Source organism: Sminthopsis crassicaudata, chromosome 3 (assembly GCF_048593235.1).
Source record: "Sminthopsis crassicaudata isolate SCR6 chromosome 3, ASM4859323v1, whole genome shotgun sequence".
NCBI classification, from domain to species: Eukaryota; Metazoa; Chordata; class Mammalia; order Dasyuromorphia; family Dasyuridae; genus Sminthopsis; species Sminthopsis crassicaudata.
In genome coordinates, this window is record NC_133619.1 from 372,719,458 (window position 1) to 372,742,824 (window position 23,367).

The 23,367-nt window shown below is 32.5% G+C and overlaps 1 protein-coding gene across 5 annotated transcripts in view; it reads right to left on the bottom strand.

Annotated features, from left to right (window-relative positions):
* Positions 1 to 23,367, bottom strand: part of NCKAP5 (NCK associated protein 5) — a 939,808-nt gene that overhangs the window by 200,067 nt on the left and 716,374 nt on the right. For all 5 annotated transcript variants that reach the window (XM_074301873.1, XM_074301870.1, XM_074301872.1 and 2 more), the window contains one exon: positions 6,235 to 6,303. In XM_074301873.1, coding sequence (XP_074157974.1) covers positions 6,235 to 6,303 — 69 coding nt within the window. The remainder of the gene's footprint in view (positions 1 to 6,234; positions 6,304 to 23,367) is intronic.

Here is a 23,367-nt window from a genome sequence, read left to right on the forward strand (position 1 = left end):
TGACAAAGTTCCTCCTGGCATGTACTTTAAACAATTGTTTGCTCTACCTGAAAATTGAACAAAGCCACAACTGATATATTATTTCTTTACTTACTGGCATGGGGTTACTTTGCCCAGAAGGACTCAGGGATTCTTTGCAGAAGAGTAGATTGTATAAACTGCTTGCCTCTGCATTGTCTATGGAGACTGTTTCAGGGTTTAGTGTACCACTTTTAACAAAGAATCTTCCCCAGTGCATCAAAATGACAGTTGTTTGGGGCCTGCACATGTAATGTACACTCAGAAATCTTTAATAGGCATATGAGAGAGTCCCCTGGAATCAGCTACTTCTCTCATCTTAGTGTTAAACCTCAGTACTTGTGTTGCAAAGAAACACATACCTACAGGCCCAGCTAATGAGAACAAATCATTCCCGATTCACCTGCTTGCTTCCCTCTCATAAAAAAGGGAAGCAGCAAGAGAACAGTGGCTAGGGATGCTAGGGGAATTGAGACCTGCTGAGGGAAGCTGCTGTTGGCCTTTTAAGACCCAGGTTTCTATTTCAAGCATCCTCAGAGCTTTTCAGAAGAAAGACCTCCCTTTACTAGAGAGAGGAGGCAGAGCAGCAGGGAGTTGGAAGCTTTAAGATCAAGTCCAAAATACCTTTCACATTTCTTTCTTTTCAATACTTCTTCCCAACTACCTCAGTTCTCGAATACTACAATAGAGTCATAGATTAAGAGCAGGAAAGGACCAAGAACTATCTGGTACAATCCCCTCATTTCACAGATGAGGAAACTGAGATCTAGAAAGATAGGGTGGCCAATGTCACATGGCTAATAAGTTAATCAAAATATAATTATCTTTCCATTGCACCACTTGACAGATTTCCTTGTTTTCCTGCTACTATATTTAGATGTCTATCCATGTCTCCTCTTCTATGTGTTGTCCCTCCAATTCTTTTTTTCTATTTTTTCCTTTGGGGAGGAAGTGTGTTCCACTGGAAAGATTGCTGAGTCTAAAGTAAAGGGATCTGGGGGGAAATTCTACCTCTCATACTACAAATGTACATATAAGGGTTTTAGTTTCCTCACTTATAAAAAGAGAGCTGTTGTACTAGGTGGTCTTTGAAATACCTCCCATCTTAAAACTATTATCCCTTTCTTCCTCTTCCTCTTTCTCTTTCATTTTGAATTAGCATGTGACTCCCACCCTTCAAATGCTTAGAAATCTAAGTATCTTCTAGTCTGAATAACACCAAAATTATTCCTTTCTAGCTAATTGCTCTGTTTGTTATTCTTCATAAATAAAGCTCCATCACACACTAATATGCCTTAGCATAAGGTACTCATCTCCCTCTCCCCAATTTTTGCCAGTTGGGATCCTTAGCTACACTCAGCTTAAGTATCATTCCTATAAGAAGTTCTATTTGAATTCATGATCTTATTGCTCACCATCCTAAAAATCACTTTGTGTATTTTTATATAGCATCTATTTATGTATTTGTATATGTATATTTATATAATTATCCTAATATAATGTGAAGTCTCTTTTATGCTAGGAATCCTTTTGTTTTTGTCTTTACCTTTCTATTTTCTCATACAGGGCATGACACTTAGATACTAAATAAATGTATGCTTAATTGGATTACTATTATTTTAGTTCCTATAAGCAATTAAGCATTATATTTTCACTAGTTTTGGAAAACAGATACAGAACTGTTGACCACTAAGTTTGTTTGTTTGTTTTTTTTTGTTTGTTTGTTTTGTGGTGTTTTGTTGTTGTTGTTGTTGTTGTTGTTGTTGTTGTTGTTGTTTTAGACTACTGGAATTAGGTAGAAGAAGGAAATTGGGAAAGTATGCTCTCATTTTAGTCTGAAACAATTCAATTCTATTTTATATTATCATATTGTGGATAGAAGTAGGAAAATGAGACAGTCACTGCCCTCAAGGGAAATTACACTCTATAATATATGGGGATATAAGCAGGTATAACAAGAAACTAAGGTCTTAATACTAATTTGTGTAACATGTATTTACAGGTATAACACTGGGGGGAAAGTTTAAATGATGAAAGGAAAAGTTTCAGAGAAATCTAGGAAGATTATATGATTTGATGCCGAGTAAAATGAGCAAAACCAAGAAAACATTCTATTTTACTGTAGAAACAAACAACTTTGAAAGACAAAAGAACTCTGATTCATATAATAATCAACCATGATTCCAGAGGATTCATGATGAAATATAATAATGCAACAACTGACAGAGAAATGATAGTATCAAGTTGCAGACTTTTTTTTGGATGTAGCTAAAGTGGCTACATATAATTATTACAAAGTTTTTGTTTCTCATTTTTGATAAAGGGGAAAGAGGGAAGAAAAGAAAATTGATTTTTGTTCATAAAAAGGATGAAACTTAATTTAAAAATTTTAAAGTATTAAAGTAAGAGGAATTATACTTTTTTATGTTGCACCACTGGAAGTCTGGTGAATTCTATAGACTCCTCACAGTTGTGTTTTTAGATTTATTGTACAAAATCCATATAATTGCAAAGGAAAATAATTATATTGAAATATACAAAAACTCTTCTTTAACAAAACTGGTTTACAGACCCTAGGTTAAGAAATGAATAAAAGGGTTTCCTTTTTTGGTTGTCACTTCAATTATTTGTATTAACAAATTAAGCATTGACATGAATAACCCAAAAGACCTGATCAATCTGTCAATCAAGAAGCTGACTTCAAAAAGTGTTATCTCCAGAGTATTTTTGCTTTTTAATTATCTTATGCAGAATAAAAATGAGTTTGTAATTCCTATATACGAACTAACTCTTAAAGGAAAGTTAGTCCACAATTACTGGAAGCTGTAATATTTGCAAATTCTTTAGTAAAGACTGTATTTATGGATCACTAGCATGATCTTTTTAAGAACTTCATTTTAAAAAGCCATTTTTTAAAGAGAACTGTCCATTCAAGGAATGGATATTAATTGAATATTCTGGGTCCCCATTTAAATAAGAAGTGTCTCATGGACACTTCCTGGACAGTTCAATCAGGGATTGAATATATCCTATGGAGGCAAATTCAGATCTTCTTGATCTATTTCAAATCTCTGCTTTTATTAAGTCTTGAATTTTTGGAAATCTTTGGTTGAATCTTTTTTTTTTTTTTTTTTTTTTTTTAAGAATTATGTTCCTATCAGGCCATTTGTCTAATTTCACTCTGTCCTTGTGGCATATTGTGTAACAATCGGTTGAGGAGCAAGAAAATAAATCAATCTAGCTTTATTTACATTAAAAAATATATAGCATTTACCTTTCCTTTTCTGTGGGTAGTGTCTATTTTTCAGATGTAGATCTTCATTGACTCAGACATTATTGAGTTACAAATTAAATGAAAACTCAAAATGGTTTCTATGCTCTGCTGCCAATTGCTTTTTTAAAGTTTCAAAAAGTGAAGAAAATGTTTTAGTGAAGATTTTATCTTCAGATTTTACCTAATACAGATATCTTTATAATGATATTAAAAGGTGTGTAGTGCTAAGACTTTTAAATAATACAATACTGGAGGGTTTTAAAAAATTTTTTTAAGGTTGTGCATTAATTTCTTTACATTTAAGCTAGGCTTAAAAGGAACTGAAGCCAGGGCAATAATGTGAATAACTATTGCTCTGCTCCTTGCCAAAAAGCTGCCTGTCAAACACCTATATCAATGAACTAGGATTAAATATGTAAACCTCCAACCCCCCAAGGAATAAAGGGATAATCCTAGATTTTGTCTTTGATTTTTTTCATACTAGGGAATTTTGTATTTGTGCACGTGTATGTGTGTGTATGAGTATGTGTATGTGTGTGTGTTTACATTAGACTTAATGGATTCTTTTTCTAGAAATGCAGAGAGCATTTCAATGATGTTGTTCCAACTGGATTCTTCACCTTCTTCTTTTGAATTCTTAGTATACATTTCACTTTATGAAAAATAATCATCACTGTGAAAGTATTAAAGTTCATTTTGAATTTACATTTTAACCACCTGTGTATGTTATTTAAAAAAATCTACTAGCAAAGAAATAACTTATGGATGGCCTTACATTGTTAGTTTGTTTAATTAGTATAAAAAAGCCTTGAAAACAATTTCCAGTTGTCATCATCATTGCAGTCAACAGTACCTTGGATGATGTTCTAATACAATATATGTAAATCCATTTGTCTAACTCATATAATTAATTGAAAAACAATTAGCAGGGGAATCCAATGGCCAGTTTACATGAATGCAAAATGTGGCAGTGATTTTGTATTGCATTGCATTCAGAAGTGATTGTATAAAAGTTAATTCTCTTGACAAAAATATTCTTTGCAGTAAAAGCAAGCATGTCCTATTAAAAAAAAGTTTCTGCTTTTTCTCAATTGAGCTTGTAATAAGATTATTTCAGAGGTGATAGTTAGTCTTGCACCATTCATGATCTTTCCCTTGAGATGCAGAAGCCCCAAGACATATGTTAGGCCAGTTAAAAAAAGGCAATGTATATCCCTAATATAAAACATATCTACAAATATCAATGCCTATAAAGAGATGCCATGGGATTTTTAAAGGTAGGTAGGTTTCAGAAGAACTATGATGGTCAGCTACTGACAAATTAATTACTCTTCTATGCCTATTCATATAAAAACTGACTTTAAAATATAGCATAAGCTGAAATGGATGTACATAAAGTGAGACTGACACAAATATCACTGAAAATACCTATGAGAGATATCAGTTCTTTTAAGTATTTGGAGGTCCATTGATTTTCTCCCCCCTAACTTGAGTGAGGCACTTGATCAGGTATATAGGGATCAAGGTAGTTTCAAGGCAGTTTGAATTGTCTTTCATCATCATATATTGGACTAAAAGTATTGGAGAAAGTGTTGTTTTAATTATTTTTCTTCATGGCCTGGATGGCCACATATTGGGAGTTCCCAATTTGCCATAGTAGCTGATATAATATGTTTGAGATATAATATGTCTGAGAATATTAATGTAACAGTTTGAAAATCCATTATGGGGGTCTTAGGGCTCTGTAAAATAAAGATGTAATTCATGGCACAAGTAGGTAGATCACTGCATCAAGAAGGTGAAGATTATATACTGTATTCCTATGGAATGACGTCCTATTTTTTTCTGTGTTTAGAAACCACACCCTTTCCCTTTGTTAACTATTTCAGAAATGTGCTATTACTTACTGCTGGAGTCAGACTTAGAAAGATAGCACGGGCTTGTTTTAGCACAAATCCTTCTCTACTACTGTTTGAAAAATAAATCAAAGTACATTTTAGATATCTAATCTGATCTTTCAAAAGTTTATGGATCACAAGTAAATTAGGAGTTCTGCATTCATTTGCTCATCCTAAGACCATGGCACATCAACTGACAGGCTATTTCAAACATTATAAAGCTTGGTAGATGGTTAATTTCCATTCAAATCATCTGAGAGCATCTCAGATAAAACTTCATTGTGTGTTAAAATACAGATTCTTCCCTAAATGAAAAAGCCACTTTTATTTTGGCTCAGCATTAGTTTATCCTATGTGATCACTGATATGGTTTGATAAGAATCCTTGAGAAGCAGATGAAAACCACATGCAGACCTCAAAATTCTGTATATCTCTCAGAAACATCTACCATCTTTGCTCCATTTCTTCATTATCAACAAATAATGTTTATTGAGTATTGAGGGAGATTGTCCTCCATTGTGCTGAATTTTTCTTCCTCACTTCTTTTTCTTCTTTCTTAATTTCCTTTCTACTGCTTTTACCTTGATTTCCAATTTAATCCACAACCCCTCCTTTCTCTTATTTCTAGGTATTTCTTTTACACAAATATTATCTGTTCTGTAATATAATTTATCCATAACTTTCCTGATTTGTCCTGGATCAGTGTAGCATTTGTTCTCAGGTTTTATTTTTCACACATGGAGATTTAAAATTCTTGAGGCTAGGATTATAGTTATCAGATACTTTGCATTTATCATATAATGAAACATATTCCTCAAACCTCTCATTGTGGAATAAGAATATTAAGCAATAGCCAAAATGAATTCACAACCTCCAAAAATGAAAAATTAAGTTAGAGCAGCCCTTTTGAATTGCCATACATTTACTGCCTGACATTAAAAAGAGATAATTCTAAAAAGCCTTTAGTCTCTCATAAACATGAGCAATAGCAAAACTGGTTTGGGGGAATCCTAAGTTGTCAGGCACCTTATCATGAGACCTTACCTCATCGAGACATCTTTCATACTGTTCCCTCTGATTTTCATTTTCCAAAGCTAGTGCTGAATTCTCTGCCTGAAGTAAGATACAAAAATAATAAAAATTAATCAATGAAATGTTGTATTATATGACAACTTATTCAATACATTTACCAAATGTATCTCCTTAGGATCCAAAATAATCTTTTAAAAATACACACAACACATTTGATATAAATACTGTTATAAATAACCCTGGAATGACTTCAGTCTTATCAAATTGTTTGCAAAAATACATTACATTACAATTTAGAAAAACACACAAGTTGGTATTCTGAACAGGTACAAAATCAATTCATGAATCATGGTGAGGGTTGTTGTTTTTCATAAAGTATCGCAATTCATATTTTATTTTACTAACACATGAAAATGAGAAATGTCCTAGCCCACTTCATTAAGGCCTGCCAGAGTTCACTACTTGAAGCTTGAATCATAGGAAAGAATGTCAAGTAACTAACTACATCAAAACATATTTTAAAATTTAAACAGACAATGTTAAAATGAACTTGGGAAATAAAGGATATTTTTGGGACCCAAAAATGTTGTGAAGGAAAAATGTGGCTTAAATATCTTCACTATTCCTACCCTATTTTAATGCCTTCTTTCATTTCCCTAAAAAGCTCATGAGAGATGAGAATAGTTATTGACTAGTATAATTTTTTTAAAAGCAACAACAAACATGTATTAGAAAATGATGCTAAAAAAAGATATTGAAAGTCATAGTTCATGATTAAAGATACAATAGAGATAAAAAAATCTATAGACTATACAGGAATCTCACATCTCTTTCTCATAAATGATTTCTCTATGAAGAGAATTAGTAGGAACAATTCACTGAGCACTTAGTAACATCACCAGAAAGGAAACTTACACTATTGTAACAGAGAATAACTGGCTACTAATATAGGAATCATTATCTAATCTTAGTCTATGTACAGTTTAATAAAGCAAATATAAAAATCAATGTCAAATTAGAACAAAAACATTTGAGACAAGTCCAACATGACTCATTATATAAATTGTTATTTAACAAATAGGAAATATATAAATGTATAGATATTGATAGACTATAATAAATGCTTAAAGGAGAATAGAAGTTACAATTAATATACAAGCATGTGTATTAGTTATTATAATTTATTATCTCAATCAACAAAATAACCTAATTTCCTTACCAATTAGAGAGGGTTACTAATCAAAAGCAAAACAGATTAGAATATTTATAAAATCTTATAGCGTTGATTGGTGGATAATTAAAAGCAGTATCATGTTATAGAAAAGTTAGAAGTAGTAGAGTGAAAAGAAACTTATAAAAATACTGTCAAGTGATCCAATTAAGCAAAAAATCAATACCATTTAAGGATAAATTAGGAAAGAAAAAAAATCAAACAAAATAAAAATTGGACAGATCTGTCAAGATTTTGATAATAAACTTTTTACTCCATCAATGACATCAAAGTTGCAATTGTTTCCTATAAAGTTTTTGATTCATTAGAGCAAAATGCCATCCTAAAATGCTCTCATTAAAATATCTCCAAATTTATACATCAAAATCATAGAGGATTTGTTGACAATTTAAAAACAGAGATAACTAACTTCTATAACCATTTGATTATTATTATTTAGTGAAGCATAAAACAGCGACACACATGTCTACTCAAGGAATTTGTCATGGTCATGGAGAACATCTATGGCAGAGAACAAATTCAAGTAGGATTATTTAGATATAGTAAGGAGCTCCAGGTTGTCCTTCTTTTACATAATGTGCTAACTGAAATAAATTTTTAAACATTGCATATATGATGTATAACCTCCCAAAATATTTTATTGTTAACTATTAAGGCAGAAAAGAAGTGGATGAAGAAATTTTAACATACTGCCCATATACATATAGTCAAGAAAGAAATGGCAAACCATTCCAGGATCTTTGTCAAGAAAATCCCATAGCATGCTATGGTCCATGAAGTCATGAAGAGTCAGACAGGACTGAAAAACATTATTTTTTATTATTTGTTTTTCCTTTGAGAAATTGTGTACCTGTGGTGTTGGCTTATTTTAGTAAATATGAAGTGCAAAGCACAATGGTGAGAAATAAAGAAAATATAATGGTGAACTAAGTTCAAATTAGTTTCTTTTTAAATGCCTGAAGAAAAAAATGTGTAAGGAAATTAAAGTTGGATATAGGAATTTATATGGGATTCCTGAATCTAACTACTTTTGACAATATCACATAGCAAAAACACTACAATTGATCTATTTAGATAATTACCACCATTATACAGTTTACATAACCTGCCTCCCTTTTATTGCTTTGTCAATCCATAAAATCCTGGGAAATAAAATATTTATATTGTACAGTAAAGATACAATGATCACCTTTTTGGTTAACATATTCTGTTCCAAAGACCAATTTAATTGACATAATCCACAATGTCCAAAGGGACAGTGAAGATATTAGCAATTATTTTAGTCACATTAATATAATCTTCAACCCATAAGTTTATCTTCCCCATTTGCATTTATTAAGAATTCAGGATTAACCTGCAAATAAGATGGGGCAACAGAAGGAAAAAGGGAGAAGTCCTTTAATTAAAAAGGATTTAAAAATCCACCTGGTACTCGAGGAATGCTAAAATGAGAAGAAGAAAGAAAATATGAGAATGTAGGTATCACAGGTAAGTACTATATATAAACTAGCCTTAGAACATCTTATTCCTAAATTAGTATTTTATGAAATCAATAAATCCTCATGAATATAATTATAGTTCCTCAGTTAAGGTACTGTTAATACTTTATATTCAACTTTGTTATTTAAGATATCTTAAGTCCTTTTTATAAATAATTATATGATAACCTATCTATGGGGTCTCCAGTAGTAATATGGTAGTGGGTGATTGATCTAGATAAACTTCTCTAAGTTTGTTTTCCACTAACTGTTCTGAAATCCTTAAGTGAACTAAAATAATTGGAAAACTGCATCACATGAGCCTACACTAATTTGGATTGCCTGAAATAAAGGAAAGTATAAAATGTTACTTTTTATTATTTTTTTTAAAACAACAAGTTTTAAGAGACACGATTGAATTTCTAAAACAAATATTTCATTACAGCATGAAAGGGATTTTGGGTTCTTGAATGCTATATCCATAGTATTTGAGACAGCCTAGGACCCTGAATTTAAGGGTCTTGGAAATAGTAATGCTTCCAACAGAATATCTAGTCATGTTGGGAAGCAATCTTTATGGAGATACAGCCTGACAGCTATTCCTGAAAGCACTACATCTAGAAAAAACATCTAGTAAGAACCCAGGAAAGAAAGTTTTTCTCCAAAGTCTTTAAGATTTTAAGTTAAGCTGACATGGTTTTATCAGTTGAAGTGATATTAAAAGGACCAATAACATGTGCTTTGCTGTTTACCCTAAGAACCATGTGACCTTCCATCTTTTTGTGCCTGAAACTATTCACATATAATTTTTCTCCTATTAGAATGTGAGCTTATTGAGAGTAAGGGTTATCTTATTTTTCTGTTTGTATACACAATGCTTAACACAGTGCTTTGCATATACTAAAAGCTTAATATTTTTTTTCCAATTCATTCATTTGATCTATGGTATACTAGATAAAAAGGCTCTGAATACAGACCCCTGGGTGGAAAATATTATTATCTAAGGATCATCTTATATAAGTCTATACATGGGATAATGAATTATTTTAGTCATAACTCAAGGAGACAGACCACTAAGAAATGGGGGAGTTGTGGTCAAAGGTAGTAAAGCAAATATCCTATACTGATGAAATCACAGACCTTTGTGAAACAGAAATAAGTCAAATTTGTGGTAGATAAGATAGTAATCATTTTCATCAAAAGCTCTAGTCTAAAATAGTGCCAGTCTTGCTTTATATGGAAATCATATTATTTATAAACAGGTGATTGCAATATGCTTAAAAATTCTTTTCTTGGAAATCAAAACATTACTTTCATGATATTGGTTATGCATTTAATTCATTTGCTAAAACCTTTTCATAGCTATTTTTTTCTTTGATTTAATAAGTACTCACTGAGTACCTATGATGGTATTAAGCCCTGTATGGGCAAACATTTTTTGCTCAGAATCCTCTAATAGCTTCTTATTTCCTGTGACCTTTTGCCTAATCTCCTTGTTTTTTTTGAACCCATCACAATCTAGTTCTAATCTTCCTGCTTATCTTTATTTCTAATATACTCCCCACATTTTAGTTGGGTTGGTCTTATCCCTAACCCAGACATATTATTGTCATGCATGGATCCATGCTCCTCTAATCTGGATTATTCTACTTGTTCTCATTCAAATTTTCAAAACTTGGATTAAATACTATTTACTCTATGAACCCTTTATCAACTATGCCAGACCTCCTTGAACCTTCCTCTCTAAACTCCATAGCATGCCTATTCAGTCTTATGTACTTTAAGCATTAATTAAATACTTCAAATGCTGTGCTAATAACTTCATTTGGGTTCGTCTTCTCTCAGTCAATTACATTCTTAGTCCTTAGAAAATGGAGATACCATCTAATAAATCATACCTATTCCTTCTGCTTCCTGGAACAATGTTTTGCACTTAGTAGGTTCTTAAATACTTATAGATTTGTGATAAATGACAGTAAACACTTGAATTATTGTTCAATTATTTGAATTTTCAAAAATTTGAAATAAGTGGCATTTGATAAAGTTTTGTTGTATTTAGGGTAAACATCACATTTCTTTATGGTATTTTGCTATGAGTATGGATGAGGAAAAGAGAAAATATCTTCCAGGCATAGATGAAATTAACCAATACTCTCTTTGTTTAAATGGGAAAAATTATCCTGTGATCCTTTGATTGGGCCACTAGGGAAAGAGAACTCTTTGATTATCATTATTACCATTGTCACTATTATTATTATTATTTTTAGGAATACTAATAATAGTGATAACAATTCTAGTTCATCTTCTAAAGCATAGGCTCTGGGGCACAAGCCTTCTAATGAGGGAAAATAGTAGTGATGATTGTTTTTATTTTCTGCAGATGCTTCAGGGTGACAATAATTATTTATTATTCTTCTCATTTTCCTTCATTAGAGGAAATATGCTCCAGAATCTGCCCCCTTTAGGAAATAAGCTTTAGTATTAGTTTCATACTACATGTGACCAAATGGTAAGGCACTTCCATCATACTTTTCCCTAAAACACAACTAATTTTCCCTCTGAGTAGGGAACCAAGAAATAAAACAGAGGTGTTACAGTTAGAACAATGGTGTTTTGGAAAAGTCCCCTGTTTGGTAATTATTTAATGATAATTCAAGCTGTATGAGATATTCAAATATCTCTTTCCCCTTTCTAAGCTAAGTATTGCATTTTGAAAGAAATGTATTTTTCTTTTACTTTTTTTTTTAAAGGGGAAAGCAAAATAAAGACTCCATTTTTAAATCCCTCTTCTTTGATGATCAGGTTAGTCAAATTAACTGCTAACTTTCAAACTACTAACATAGTGTTCCAAAGGAAAAAATAATAATAATAAATTGAGGGCTATGACTGAGACACTAATGAAGAAATGACTATTTTTCATTAGCAGTCCAAAGCAAATCATTCATTTAGACTAGAAACAAAAATGAGTACTATATTATTATGAATGCAAATGCTATTAAAGGCCAATTATTTTGAAAATAAATGTACAGAACACATATAAAGCAACACATAAACAATCAGAAAGAAAAATTGAGTATGGATGTAAATGTTGTAGTAAGGATAGAGAAAGAAATGTTCGATAATATGTGGAAACTATGGCTTCTTGTAAAACTACCTAGAAAGAGAAAAAGCTAATTGATAATGGTACTACAAATGAGGAAACATTTATTTTCTATTTTACCCCAGATTAAAATATTTTCTTCCTTGTAAAATCTTCCTAGAGTATTTTTCCTTTGTATTATACTCTGTCTACCACATAACATCCTTATTGATAAATCTGCAGTCAACTAGCATTTATTAAGCACACAGTCTTAACCATGTCCCCATCCCCAGTTGGTTGTAGCCTTTTTGAAGACAAGAAATACATTGATAATAGCTCCTTACTTCTCATACTGTAGATTGTACATAATGAGTGTTTGATGACTTTCTTGAATTCATGGAAATCAGAAAAAAGCAATAAGGGGCCGCTAGGCGATGAAGTGGATAGAGCACCAGCCCTGAAGTCTGGAAGACCTGAGATCAAATGTGGCCTCAGACACTTAACACTTCCTAGCTGTTTGACCCTGGGCAAGTCACTTAACTCCAATTGCCTCAGCAAAAAATTAAACAAACAAACAAACAAACAACAACAACAACAACAACAATAAAAAGACACAAGACACTTTCAAGGTTTTTCTGAAGAACTTTGGGACCAATTGTGAGGCAACTCAGGCAAACAAAGACTACATGACCTGTCCAGAGTCACAAAGCTGTTAAGCCTTTGAAGCAGAATTTGAAATCAGGTTTTCTGTAGACAGGTCTAATATTCTATCCACTATTTCATCACAGACATGGCAATACACAAATATACATTATAAGACTATCATCATGGTCTCTTTTTCCCCTAAGGCAATTGGGGACTTAAAATTATCTTTCCACCCCATTTTGCCTTTTTTGCTTTCTTCAAGCCTTATATCACTTGTTACATACTAACTACATTAGACTTTTCTGATATACATAGCATAAGAAAAATGCCAAAAAATACAATTTATATAGGACTTTGAAGTTGTGCAAAATACATCTGACACCATATACCAAGACAAGACCTAAATGGGTTCATGATTTAGGCATAAAGAGTGATATTATGGGAAGCTAGTGGCCCAATGGATAGAGCACCAGCCCTGAAGTCAGAAGGACCTGAGTTCAAATCTGGTCTCAGATACTTAACACTTCCTAGCTGTGTGACCCTGGGCAAGTCACTTAGCCCCAATTACTTTAGCAAATAAATAAATAAATGGATGGATGGATGGATGAATAAACAAATGAATGAATGAATGAATGAATGAATAGAAAGAGTGATATTTAAAGAAGACCGGATAGTTTAGCCCTTAGATCTGTGGAGAAGGAAGGAATTTGTGACCAAAGAAAAATTGGAACTCATAGTTGAACACCAAATAGGTAATTTTGATTATATTAAGTTAAAAAGGTTTTGTTCAAACAAAACTAATGCACACAAGATTAGAAGGGAAGCAATAAATTGGGAAAACATTTTTACTTTTAAGAGTTCTGATAAAGGACTAATTTCTAAAATATATACAGAATTAACTCAAATTTATAAGAATTCAAGCCACTTTACAATTGGTAAATGGTCAAAGGATATGAAGACAATTTTCAGATGAAGCAATTAAAACCATTTCTAGTCATATGGAAAGGTGCTCAAAATCATTATTGATCAGAGAAATGCAAATTAAGACAACTCTGAGATATCACTACACATCTGTCAGATTGGCTAAGATGACAGGAAAAGATAATAAGGAATATCGGAGGGGATGTGAGAAAACTGGGACACTAATGCACTGTTGGTGGAGTTATGAAATGATCCAAACATTCTGGAGAGCAATTTGGAACTATGCACAAAAATGTTATCAAATGGTGTATACCCTTTGATCCAGTAATATTACTATTAGCCTTATATTTCAAAGAGATGTTAAAGGAAGGAAAGGGACTCATGTGTGCCAAAATGTCTGTGGCAGCCCTTTTTGTAGTGGCTAAAAATTGGAAACTTAGTGGATGTCCATCAATTGGGGAATGGCTGAATTAGTTATGGCATATGAATGTTATGGAATATTATTGTTCAGTAAGAAATGACTAGTAGGATGATTTTAGAGAGGTCTGGAGAGACTACATGAACAAATGGTAAGTGAAATAAGTAGAAGCAAGAGATCACTGTACATGGCAACAGCAATATTATATAATGATCAATTCTGATGGACATGGCTCTCTTCAACAATGAGATGATTCAAACTAGTTCCAATGATCTTGTGATGAAGAGAGCCATCTACACCCAGAGAGAGGACTGTGGGAACTGAATGTCAATCACAACATAGCATTCTCACTCTTTTTGTTGTTGTTCACTTGCATTTTGTTTTATTATTCATTTTCTTTCCTTTCTGATCTGATTTTTCTTATACAACAAGATAATTGTATAAATATGTTTACATATATTTAATATATATTTTAACATGTATAGCATATAATGCAATTGCTTGCTATTTAGGGGAGGGTGTGGGGGAAAGGATGGGAAAATTTGGAACACAAGGCTATGCACGGGTAAATGCTGAAAGATTATCCATGCTTATGGTTTTTTTTTAATTTTTTATTATAGCTTTTTATTTACAAGACATATGCATGCGTAATTTTTCAGCATTGACAATTCATGCTTGTGTTTTGAAATTAAAAAGCTTTCAAAAAAAGTTGGGCAAAATATACACATTATTTTATTTTGTACTCAAAACAATCATGAGAGGTAGTTGCTACAATTATTCCTAGTTTACAGATAAGAAAATTGAGGCAGATAGGCAGATAGAAATTAAGTACCTTATCCATGATCACTTAGCTAGTTAGGTATTTGCTACAGGTTTTAGTGGGGTTTTTTATTTTTCAAATTGCCTTTAATTTATTTTGGATGTGTGTGTGTGTGTGCACATGCATATATATGCATATGTATATTATAAGTATGTATATGTGAGTATGTGTATGTATGTGTATACACACACACATATATATGTGTATATATATATATGTTTGTCTATATAATTAAGTATGCATGTGTATGTGTGTGTGTATATATGTAATGTTCTCTCTAAAATGTAATGTTCTCTGTTGAGGTTTTCTTGGGGTCTCTGGAGGCAGCCTTCATTTCAGTTTAGTAATCACAAGTGCAGCCAGGTGTTAAAGTCCAAATCCTTTATTGTCTTCTTCAAAGTCTTGTCTCCTTCACTTAGGGCTTGGCTAGTTTTTCTGGAGGCCTATCTCTCTCCTTGGTTCTGAGAGCTTAAGCTCCCTCCTGCCTTCTCTCCCTCTGAATCTCCCCGACTGAAACCTGGCTGAGGCTTCTAGTTTATATGCCCCACACTGAGTATAAACCAATCATTTTATCACTAGGAAACCATTATTTGTTGTAGGATTAAATCATTGCTAAACTAGATTTAACCATTGTCTCCTCAATTCCACTTAGTATCTTGTTTCAAATTCTGGCCCATAACATCTCTTTGTAGGATTAAATCAGTCATACTGAACCATGCTTAATTATAGATAACTATTGTCTCTTTCAATTCTACTGACTTAGTACCTTGTAAGAATCCTTTGTTTCAAGTTTGAAGTTCAGGCCATAACATACACACACACACACACACACACACACACACACACACACACACACACACATATTCATGTACACAAACACAATACTAATCTGTGTACATGTTAATGCCTCCAAATAGAGCACACACTCCTTAAACATGTGCTCTATTTAATTCTTTGTCTTTGAATCCTAGTACCTAGCATAATGCCTAGCACAAAGGAAATGTTTGATGCATTAAGTTGGATGTAATTAAATGAATAGTTTTATAATAAATCACACTCCAAAATAAATAACACTACACCAGTGTACTTCTATAGATAGCTGTCTACATTACATATTAATAAAGTCTTGTTTCTGGTTGAGCCTCTGGCTTTTAACAACATGTGAGTTTTTAAAAGGTAAAAGATATAAGCCTCAGGGATAAGAAATTTTGATCTGAAACATTATTGCTGAAGTTATGAAGTTGCTTAAAGAGCTGACCAGATCAGAAGGGGACTTCTAAAATTCTTCTGTATTTATAAATCAAGTGCTTAGGCGGAATCTTTGCTGAAAACATGACAGGTGGTAATTAATGGCAGTAAGAAAATTATGTAATCCTCCTACCACAGAGAAGAATCAACTTTTGGAGAATTACCATATTGGAAGAGGGATGCTACAGACTGGATGGAAATGATAACAAGAACCCCTCCCCAATTCTCCCTCTCCTCTCTAAAAACATGGTTCACATTAGCAAAAAAGGAATTCCAAGTTCTTGGGGGATGGATCGCCACAGAGGATTATAGTGTGAAAAGCTTTATGTTTCAGGGATTGTAAATGATCCTGAAAAGTTCTTGCTTTTGGATTCCACGGAACCTGAATGATACACTTGAATTGATAGGAGAGACTTTGGTGATCTAGGCCATTCACAAAAGGAATTCTCATCATCACCTTAGGATTTGGGGGACTTCAGGTTATTGTGATATACCCACTGAAAATGTTTAGACAATCAGAGGATTTATTAAACATTATGTATCAGGAGTTGTGCTAAGTTCTGGGAACACAAAATAAGAAAACAGGACAATCACTACTCTCAATGAGCTTATATTCTGAAAAGGGCAAATGAATATAATGGGGAGATGGAAAGTAGAGCAGAGTGTGGGAAAAGAAGGAGACTACCCATATGAAGGCAAGACTAATGCTAAGGAGACAGAATCTAAAGAGTGAATTGAACTGAAAATCAAGTGATATGAATGGGGCCTCTTGTGAAATAGTGATCCAGGCTGAGTGATTCAACAATCAGGAAAGCAGGATCTAGGGTAGAAGCATCTTGTTAAGCAAGACTGCATTATTGATTTTTTAAAATATCATTAATTTTTTAATATTATTTTTTGAGTTTTCAATTTGCCCCCTTCCTCTTGCTCTTTTACCCACCGAGAATAAAGTAAAATATTAATTATACATGTGAATTTATACAAAACATATTTTCATATTAAACATGTAGTGCTAAAAAAAAGCAAGAAAAATAAAAAAGGAGAAAACTATGTTTCAATATGCACTTAGAGTTCATCAATTTTCTCCCCTCTGGAGAAGGATATATTTTATTATCATGAGGTCTTTGGAATTTTCTTAAAATATTTTATTGTTCAGAATGTCTAAAACTTTCACAGTTGGTCAGCATTACAATATTGCTAGTACTGTATACAATGATCTCCTGATTCACTTTATTTTGATCAGTTTATGTAGGTCTTTCCATGGCTTTTTTTTTTTTCTGAATCCATCTCCCTTTTCATTTCTTATAGAACAAAAATACTATGCCACAATCTTATACCATAACTTGTCCAGTTATTCCTCAAGTTATAAGCATCTTCCCAAATTCAAATTTTTTGCTACCACAAAAAGTTACATAAGTAATTTTGTCCATATAGGTTATTTTCCTTTTTCTTTGTTCTCCTTGGGGCCAAACTATACATGATTTTATAGTCCTTTGTGAATAGTTCCAAATTGTTCTCTAGACTGTTTGGACCATTCATTAGTGTGCCTATTTGCTCTCTTCTTTTCTACCCCTTGTCATTTCTGTTAGATGTGAGGTGGTACTTTAGCATTGCTTTATTGTACATTTCTTCAATCAATAGTGATTTAGTCTTTTTTTGGGGGGGGAGAGTTATGGTGTTGGATAGCCTTAATGTCAACTTTTCTATTCAGCTCCTGTCTTCTTATCAAGAATGTTTGAAAGTCTTCTTTTTCATTAAATATCCTTTTCCCTCCTAAAATATATATACCTAGCTTATTATGTTGGTTATTCTTGGTTTAAACTTAGTTCCTTTGTTTTCTGGAATATCATATTTTAAGCTGTCATTCTTTTAATGTATTATAGAAGCTACCAAATCTTGTGTGATCCTGACTATGTTTCCAAGATATTTGAATTGTTACTTTTCACTGTTTGAAATACTTTTATCCTTGACTTGGAAATTCTTCAATTTGGCTATAATAGTCTTAGGAGTTTTCATTTGGAGATCTTTTTGAGAAAGAAGGTGCTTGGTGGAGTCTTTCATTTTCCATTTTACCCTCTGGGTCTAGGATACTGTGTTAATTTTCCTTTAAAATTTCTTGAAATATAATGTTTATTGGAGTTACTAAGTCTGTTGGTTACAAAGGACAGTCATAGTCCAACCAGATTTTATTGTAAAGACCTAGAAGGAACAAGTGTTCATTCTCTGGAATGATCTGCCTTTTAAATAATAAAAATAAATGTTATTTTCTTAAAGATATGGTTATTTCTTCTCAACTACTATTATTTTTTTATGAAACTATTCTGTTTATCATACTGTGTTAGGTGCTGTGGGAGACAGATAAGATTAAGAATCAGTTTCTGCTACCAGGAGATTATAGTCTAGTTAGAGAAATACATATGAAATAATTAGAGAATAACTTAATTTTTAAAATTGTGCCATACATTGCCATATATTTTGTAGTTATTTAGCATTTGTGAATGATTATTACTCATTGTAAATGTGCCTCTTCCAGCTCCTCAGCTATATTAGACCCACACATATATTTATATGTGAGATATGTGTGTGTGTGTGTCTGTGTGTGTGTGTGTGTGTGTGTGTGTGTGTATGTTTTCAGCATCTCACATAATTTGGAGCTGTATGTCTTAACTTTTTTCTGTCCATAATTTTTTGGATAGTTGCAAATATTCCTAGGTACATGGATACTGTACTCTCTGCCATTGGTCATCATTTTACCATTATTAGCTCTCACTTTAACAACCATTTGTCCATCTATTTATTAACCCATTCAGCTATGTTTTGTGATTTTCTCTGAGACTTTTGCTTTAAATGTTCAAGTTATCAATATAAAAATAACTTCTGTTTTTCTTATCTTTTTTTTTTCTTTTCGGATCTGGATTTTAAGTAAATTTTTATAAGCCCTAAATGAAACTAAAAAAAATTTGGCCCTAATAGTTTGAATATAAAATTATTTCTATGAATAACAATCCTCTCCTCCTTATTTTCTTTCCTCTTCACAACTTTGTTTGATTTTGCTTGGATGATTCCTAAACATTCATGGGTATATAAATGCTGCTATCCATCTGTTACTACTGTTACATAAGAGTGACTACTGAGAGTCTTGATATGTCAAGCAGAGATTCAATTGACATGAGCAGAGGAAAAAACTCTTCATTTTTATCACTTTGTACCACCTAAAAACTAGTTATTCATTAGGGGGAATTGTTTTGAAATGTATAAAATATAATTTATGTTAATTAATTTAGATGAAATTACATTTGTTAGTTCTTCATGTAATTATTTTACATTTTGAGTTTTTGTGCTTATATTCATACTTTTTAAGCCAGAGAATCATAAAAAGCAGAATCATATTTATAGTTTGGTTATTGTTGTCCTTCATTTTTGAAGATGACTGATGACGTCATAAGGTGATATTTTGACTTGAGCATGAATTAAATTTAAGTGAGGTAGAGTTACACAAAATTGTCAGCCTCACTTTTTCTTCCAGAGTCATCGAAGTCCACTAACAAGACAAAAGTCAAGATGACTGCCATGGCTTGGGATGCAGTGGATGACCTTGGTGTCTTTGATTTCTGGCTAAGTGTACTACAACACCTCTTTCACCTGCCTTCATAGTCACTGGAACAAATTGTTTCAATCCACCAGATTCATAAACTTGAGAAAATCTGGGGTTTGAGGGTTTGAGGCCTGTTTGATCACCTTCAACATTTTTTAACCCATTTGCCAAGACAGTTTTCCTGGAGGGTGGCCACTAAGCATCCTGCAAATTCTTGGAGCCTCAGGTGAGAGTTGGGTGACAGGTGGATGAGCCTCCCTGAAAAGGGCTGAGCAAGCCTTTACATGAGAAGTTCTAGTCCTTTTTGAACATTATACATGTAGAGTTTACATCAAAGCATGGGCTGCTTTAAATAACCCTCTAAAGTAGGTTTTATTTGCATACTTTTGTGATCTATGTTTTTTATAATGATTTATACTTAGATTTACTCACAGCAATCTAAATTACTAGGTCATATACTATGCAAGTTTATATTTATTTGTTTGCTGAGGAAGTCTGAAAAAATGTGCAGAGTTTATGGTCTTCTCTGAGAAATATAAGGTTTACTTGTGGCAGTATACTCACTTTGCTCTTTAGATACTTGATCTCCTCTTCTGTCAAACATCCTACCAACCCCTGCAATTTTCTAAAAACTTCTAGATGCCCCATATTTGCACTCTCCTGATTTATTTTTCTTTGTCACCTGTCTATGACATCAGAGAAAGGAAATTAAACAAATGACCTTGAAAGAACAAGCCACCTCCATGAAACCTATGCCCTTCTATGTTTACCTAAACTGTCAATATATGAAAACAATTACAACTGAGGCATCCTAAAAACAAACAAACCAAAAATCCTAACAGGAATGATAGACAGCTTGGAGGAGGTGGTGTCTCTATGGACCAGTGCTAATCTCCTTTCTTCCTTCATACATCTTGATAGCTATCACACGTAAGACTGACAGCTGCCCACTCTGGTGTATCCTTTGCCCTAATCCCTTTCTTCCCTCTTTGCTTCTGATCCCTCATGTTTTTTACCATTGGTTTTGTTTAGAGCACTAAGCTTTCAAAATGTGTAAAAAGAAAAATACTTCTTGCTGTATGCATTATAGTTTGATTCTCTCATTAAATTCCACTTAAATCTCATAAGTCCTAAGAAATATATTGGAAACATTTGTTTAAACATTCTACTCTTCATGTTTGGCCTAGACAAATCCTTGCAGCTGAGACTTTGGATGCTATCAAACAGGTAACTTAAAAAGATTCATTAGCTCTTTCATTGGTTTGGTAGTAATAATCTCTGTACTTTAGAATGAAGAAAAGTATTCTGTGAATCCCAAGCAGGGAGAATGCTTCTGTCTTTGATTTTGTTTCCCACACAAAAATGAGATTTGTCTTGATAAAAGTTGGAAAGAATTCCTGAGATTGAAGCAGGTACCTGTTTTCTACGTATGCCTTTTTATAATATATTTCAGTGAAATGGGTATCTTATCTTTTACTCAAACATCATCCAAGTAAAAAATTACATAGACTGATGATGAATATCATTTCCTATCTCTCCTAAATCTTATGGCTGCAATGGAAGCTATTTACCCTGGTTTTTCTCTCAATGGAATTTAAAGATGGTTCTCAGATTTTAAAGTCCTCCACAATAGCAGCCTACCTAGATTTAAAAACATCTATTCTCTTTATCCTCAGGCTTCTTTTTTTTTCAAGGCTAAACAAACTCCAATTCCTTTAATTAACCTTTCATTATGTACCATTTCCCTTTCATCATTTTCAGAATTTGCCTTAGGAGCTTCTTTCAACTCTCTTAAACTGTGAAGCCCTAAAAAGTGGACAAAGTCCTATAGTACAAGATTGACCAGTGAAGAATGAAAATAAAAATAATTTTAGTGTAAATTGCATGAGAAATATATACATTGTTTGTCTGCTCTGAAATTTTACTAGAATAAATTAATTTCTAGAAATCATATTCCTAAAATTTAGGATATAGTATTGGAACTGAGCTTGACTATATAAGCACCAAAAAATGAAATGTAGAATTAGGGATTAAAAAATCCTCAGAGGTAATCAGGAAGCCACAAGAAGATAGAGTTGCCCAAGTTATATTACTATTACAAAGAAGGAAACAGATGATGTAGGAGATAAAATAAACTGTTTAAAGTAACATAAATAGTAATTATAAGAGATGGCATTTGAACTTAGGGGGCACCTGGTTCATTCCAATGAACAATATAATCTTCTTTTAATCTAGTTTTGAAAGAGATAATCTGTAACAAACATAAAGTAACTCTTTCCCATTCCACTGTCTGATCTCTTTTCTCAATCTGTATGATTTTCTCCAAGATTTTTTGTTTGGGGACAGATGTTTAAAAGGTTTGAGGAGACCTTTTAAAATGTAGAAATGCATAAAGTAGAAAGGAAAGAGAACTGAAGTGAAATTCCTACTTGATTACTGGATAAAAGGAGATTGAATGTCAACTATTAGCTTAATTGAGATGGGATAACAAATGTTTTTTTACAGATATATATATATGTATATATATCTATATACATATATATATACACATATACATTTTATTTCTCCTCCAATTACTTAAGACAATTTTTGACATTTTTAAAAGTTTTGAATTCCAAATTCTATCCCTCTCTTACTCCCCTCCCTCTCTGAGACTAGAAGCAATCAGATGTAGATTACACATGTGTAATCATGTAAAAGATTTCTTTATTAGTAATTTTATTTTTTAATATATTTTAATAGTTTTTATTTACCAAATATATGCATGGGTAATTTTACAACATTGACAATTGTCAAACCTTTTGTTCTACTTATTAGTAATTTTATATAAGAAGACTTGAATACTTGAATAAAAAAAGGAATGAAACAAAGAAAGTGAAAAACAGCATGCTTCAGTCTGCATTCAAACAATATTGATTCTTCTCTGGAAGCAGATAGTATGCTTTATCATGAGTCCTTTGGAATTGTTTTGGATCACTTCCAATATGATCTAATTTTGATGAATTGTTGAGAATAGCTGTCATTCTCAATTCTTCAGTGAACAACACTGCTATTGCTATATACAATGTTCTGGTTCTGTTCATGTCATTTTGCATCAGTTCATGTAAATCTTTCCAGGTTTTAAAAAATCATTCTGCTTGTTATTTCTTATAGCACAATACTATTCTATTAAAATCATATCCCATAGTTTGTTTAGTCATTCCCAATTGATGGGCATCCCTTCAATTTCTGATTCTTAGCTACCATAAAAAGAGTTACTATAAATATTTTTATACAAATAGATCCTTTTCCCTTTAAAAATATTTATCTTTGGGATATAGATTCATCAATAGTATTGCTGGATCAAAGTATTTGCAGTTTTATGACCTTTGGGCATAGTTCCAAATTGCTCTCTAGAATGATGGATCAGTTCTCCAATAATTCCAACAACAGTGAATTAATGTTTCAGTTTTCCCACATCTCCTCCAACTAGAGATGTTTTAATAAAGTGATTATATTAGAAGCAATTTTTCTTTGGGCTGTAAATAAATTTAATAGGCTAGCACTGAATTACTACCAGTAAATCTTTACGTCAATGAAACTCCAAAAGCACATTAGAGCAGTTCAGGATAAAGCCACAATGCAATCAAGTTTGAGTTAAAATAACTTTCTCAGAGTTCCATAGCTCATTGGTTTCATAGGTAGTGGTGGTAGCATTGAGTAGACCTTGA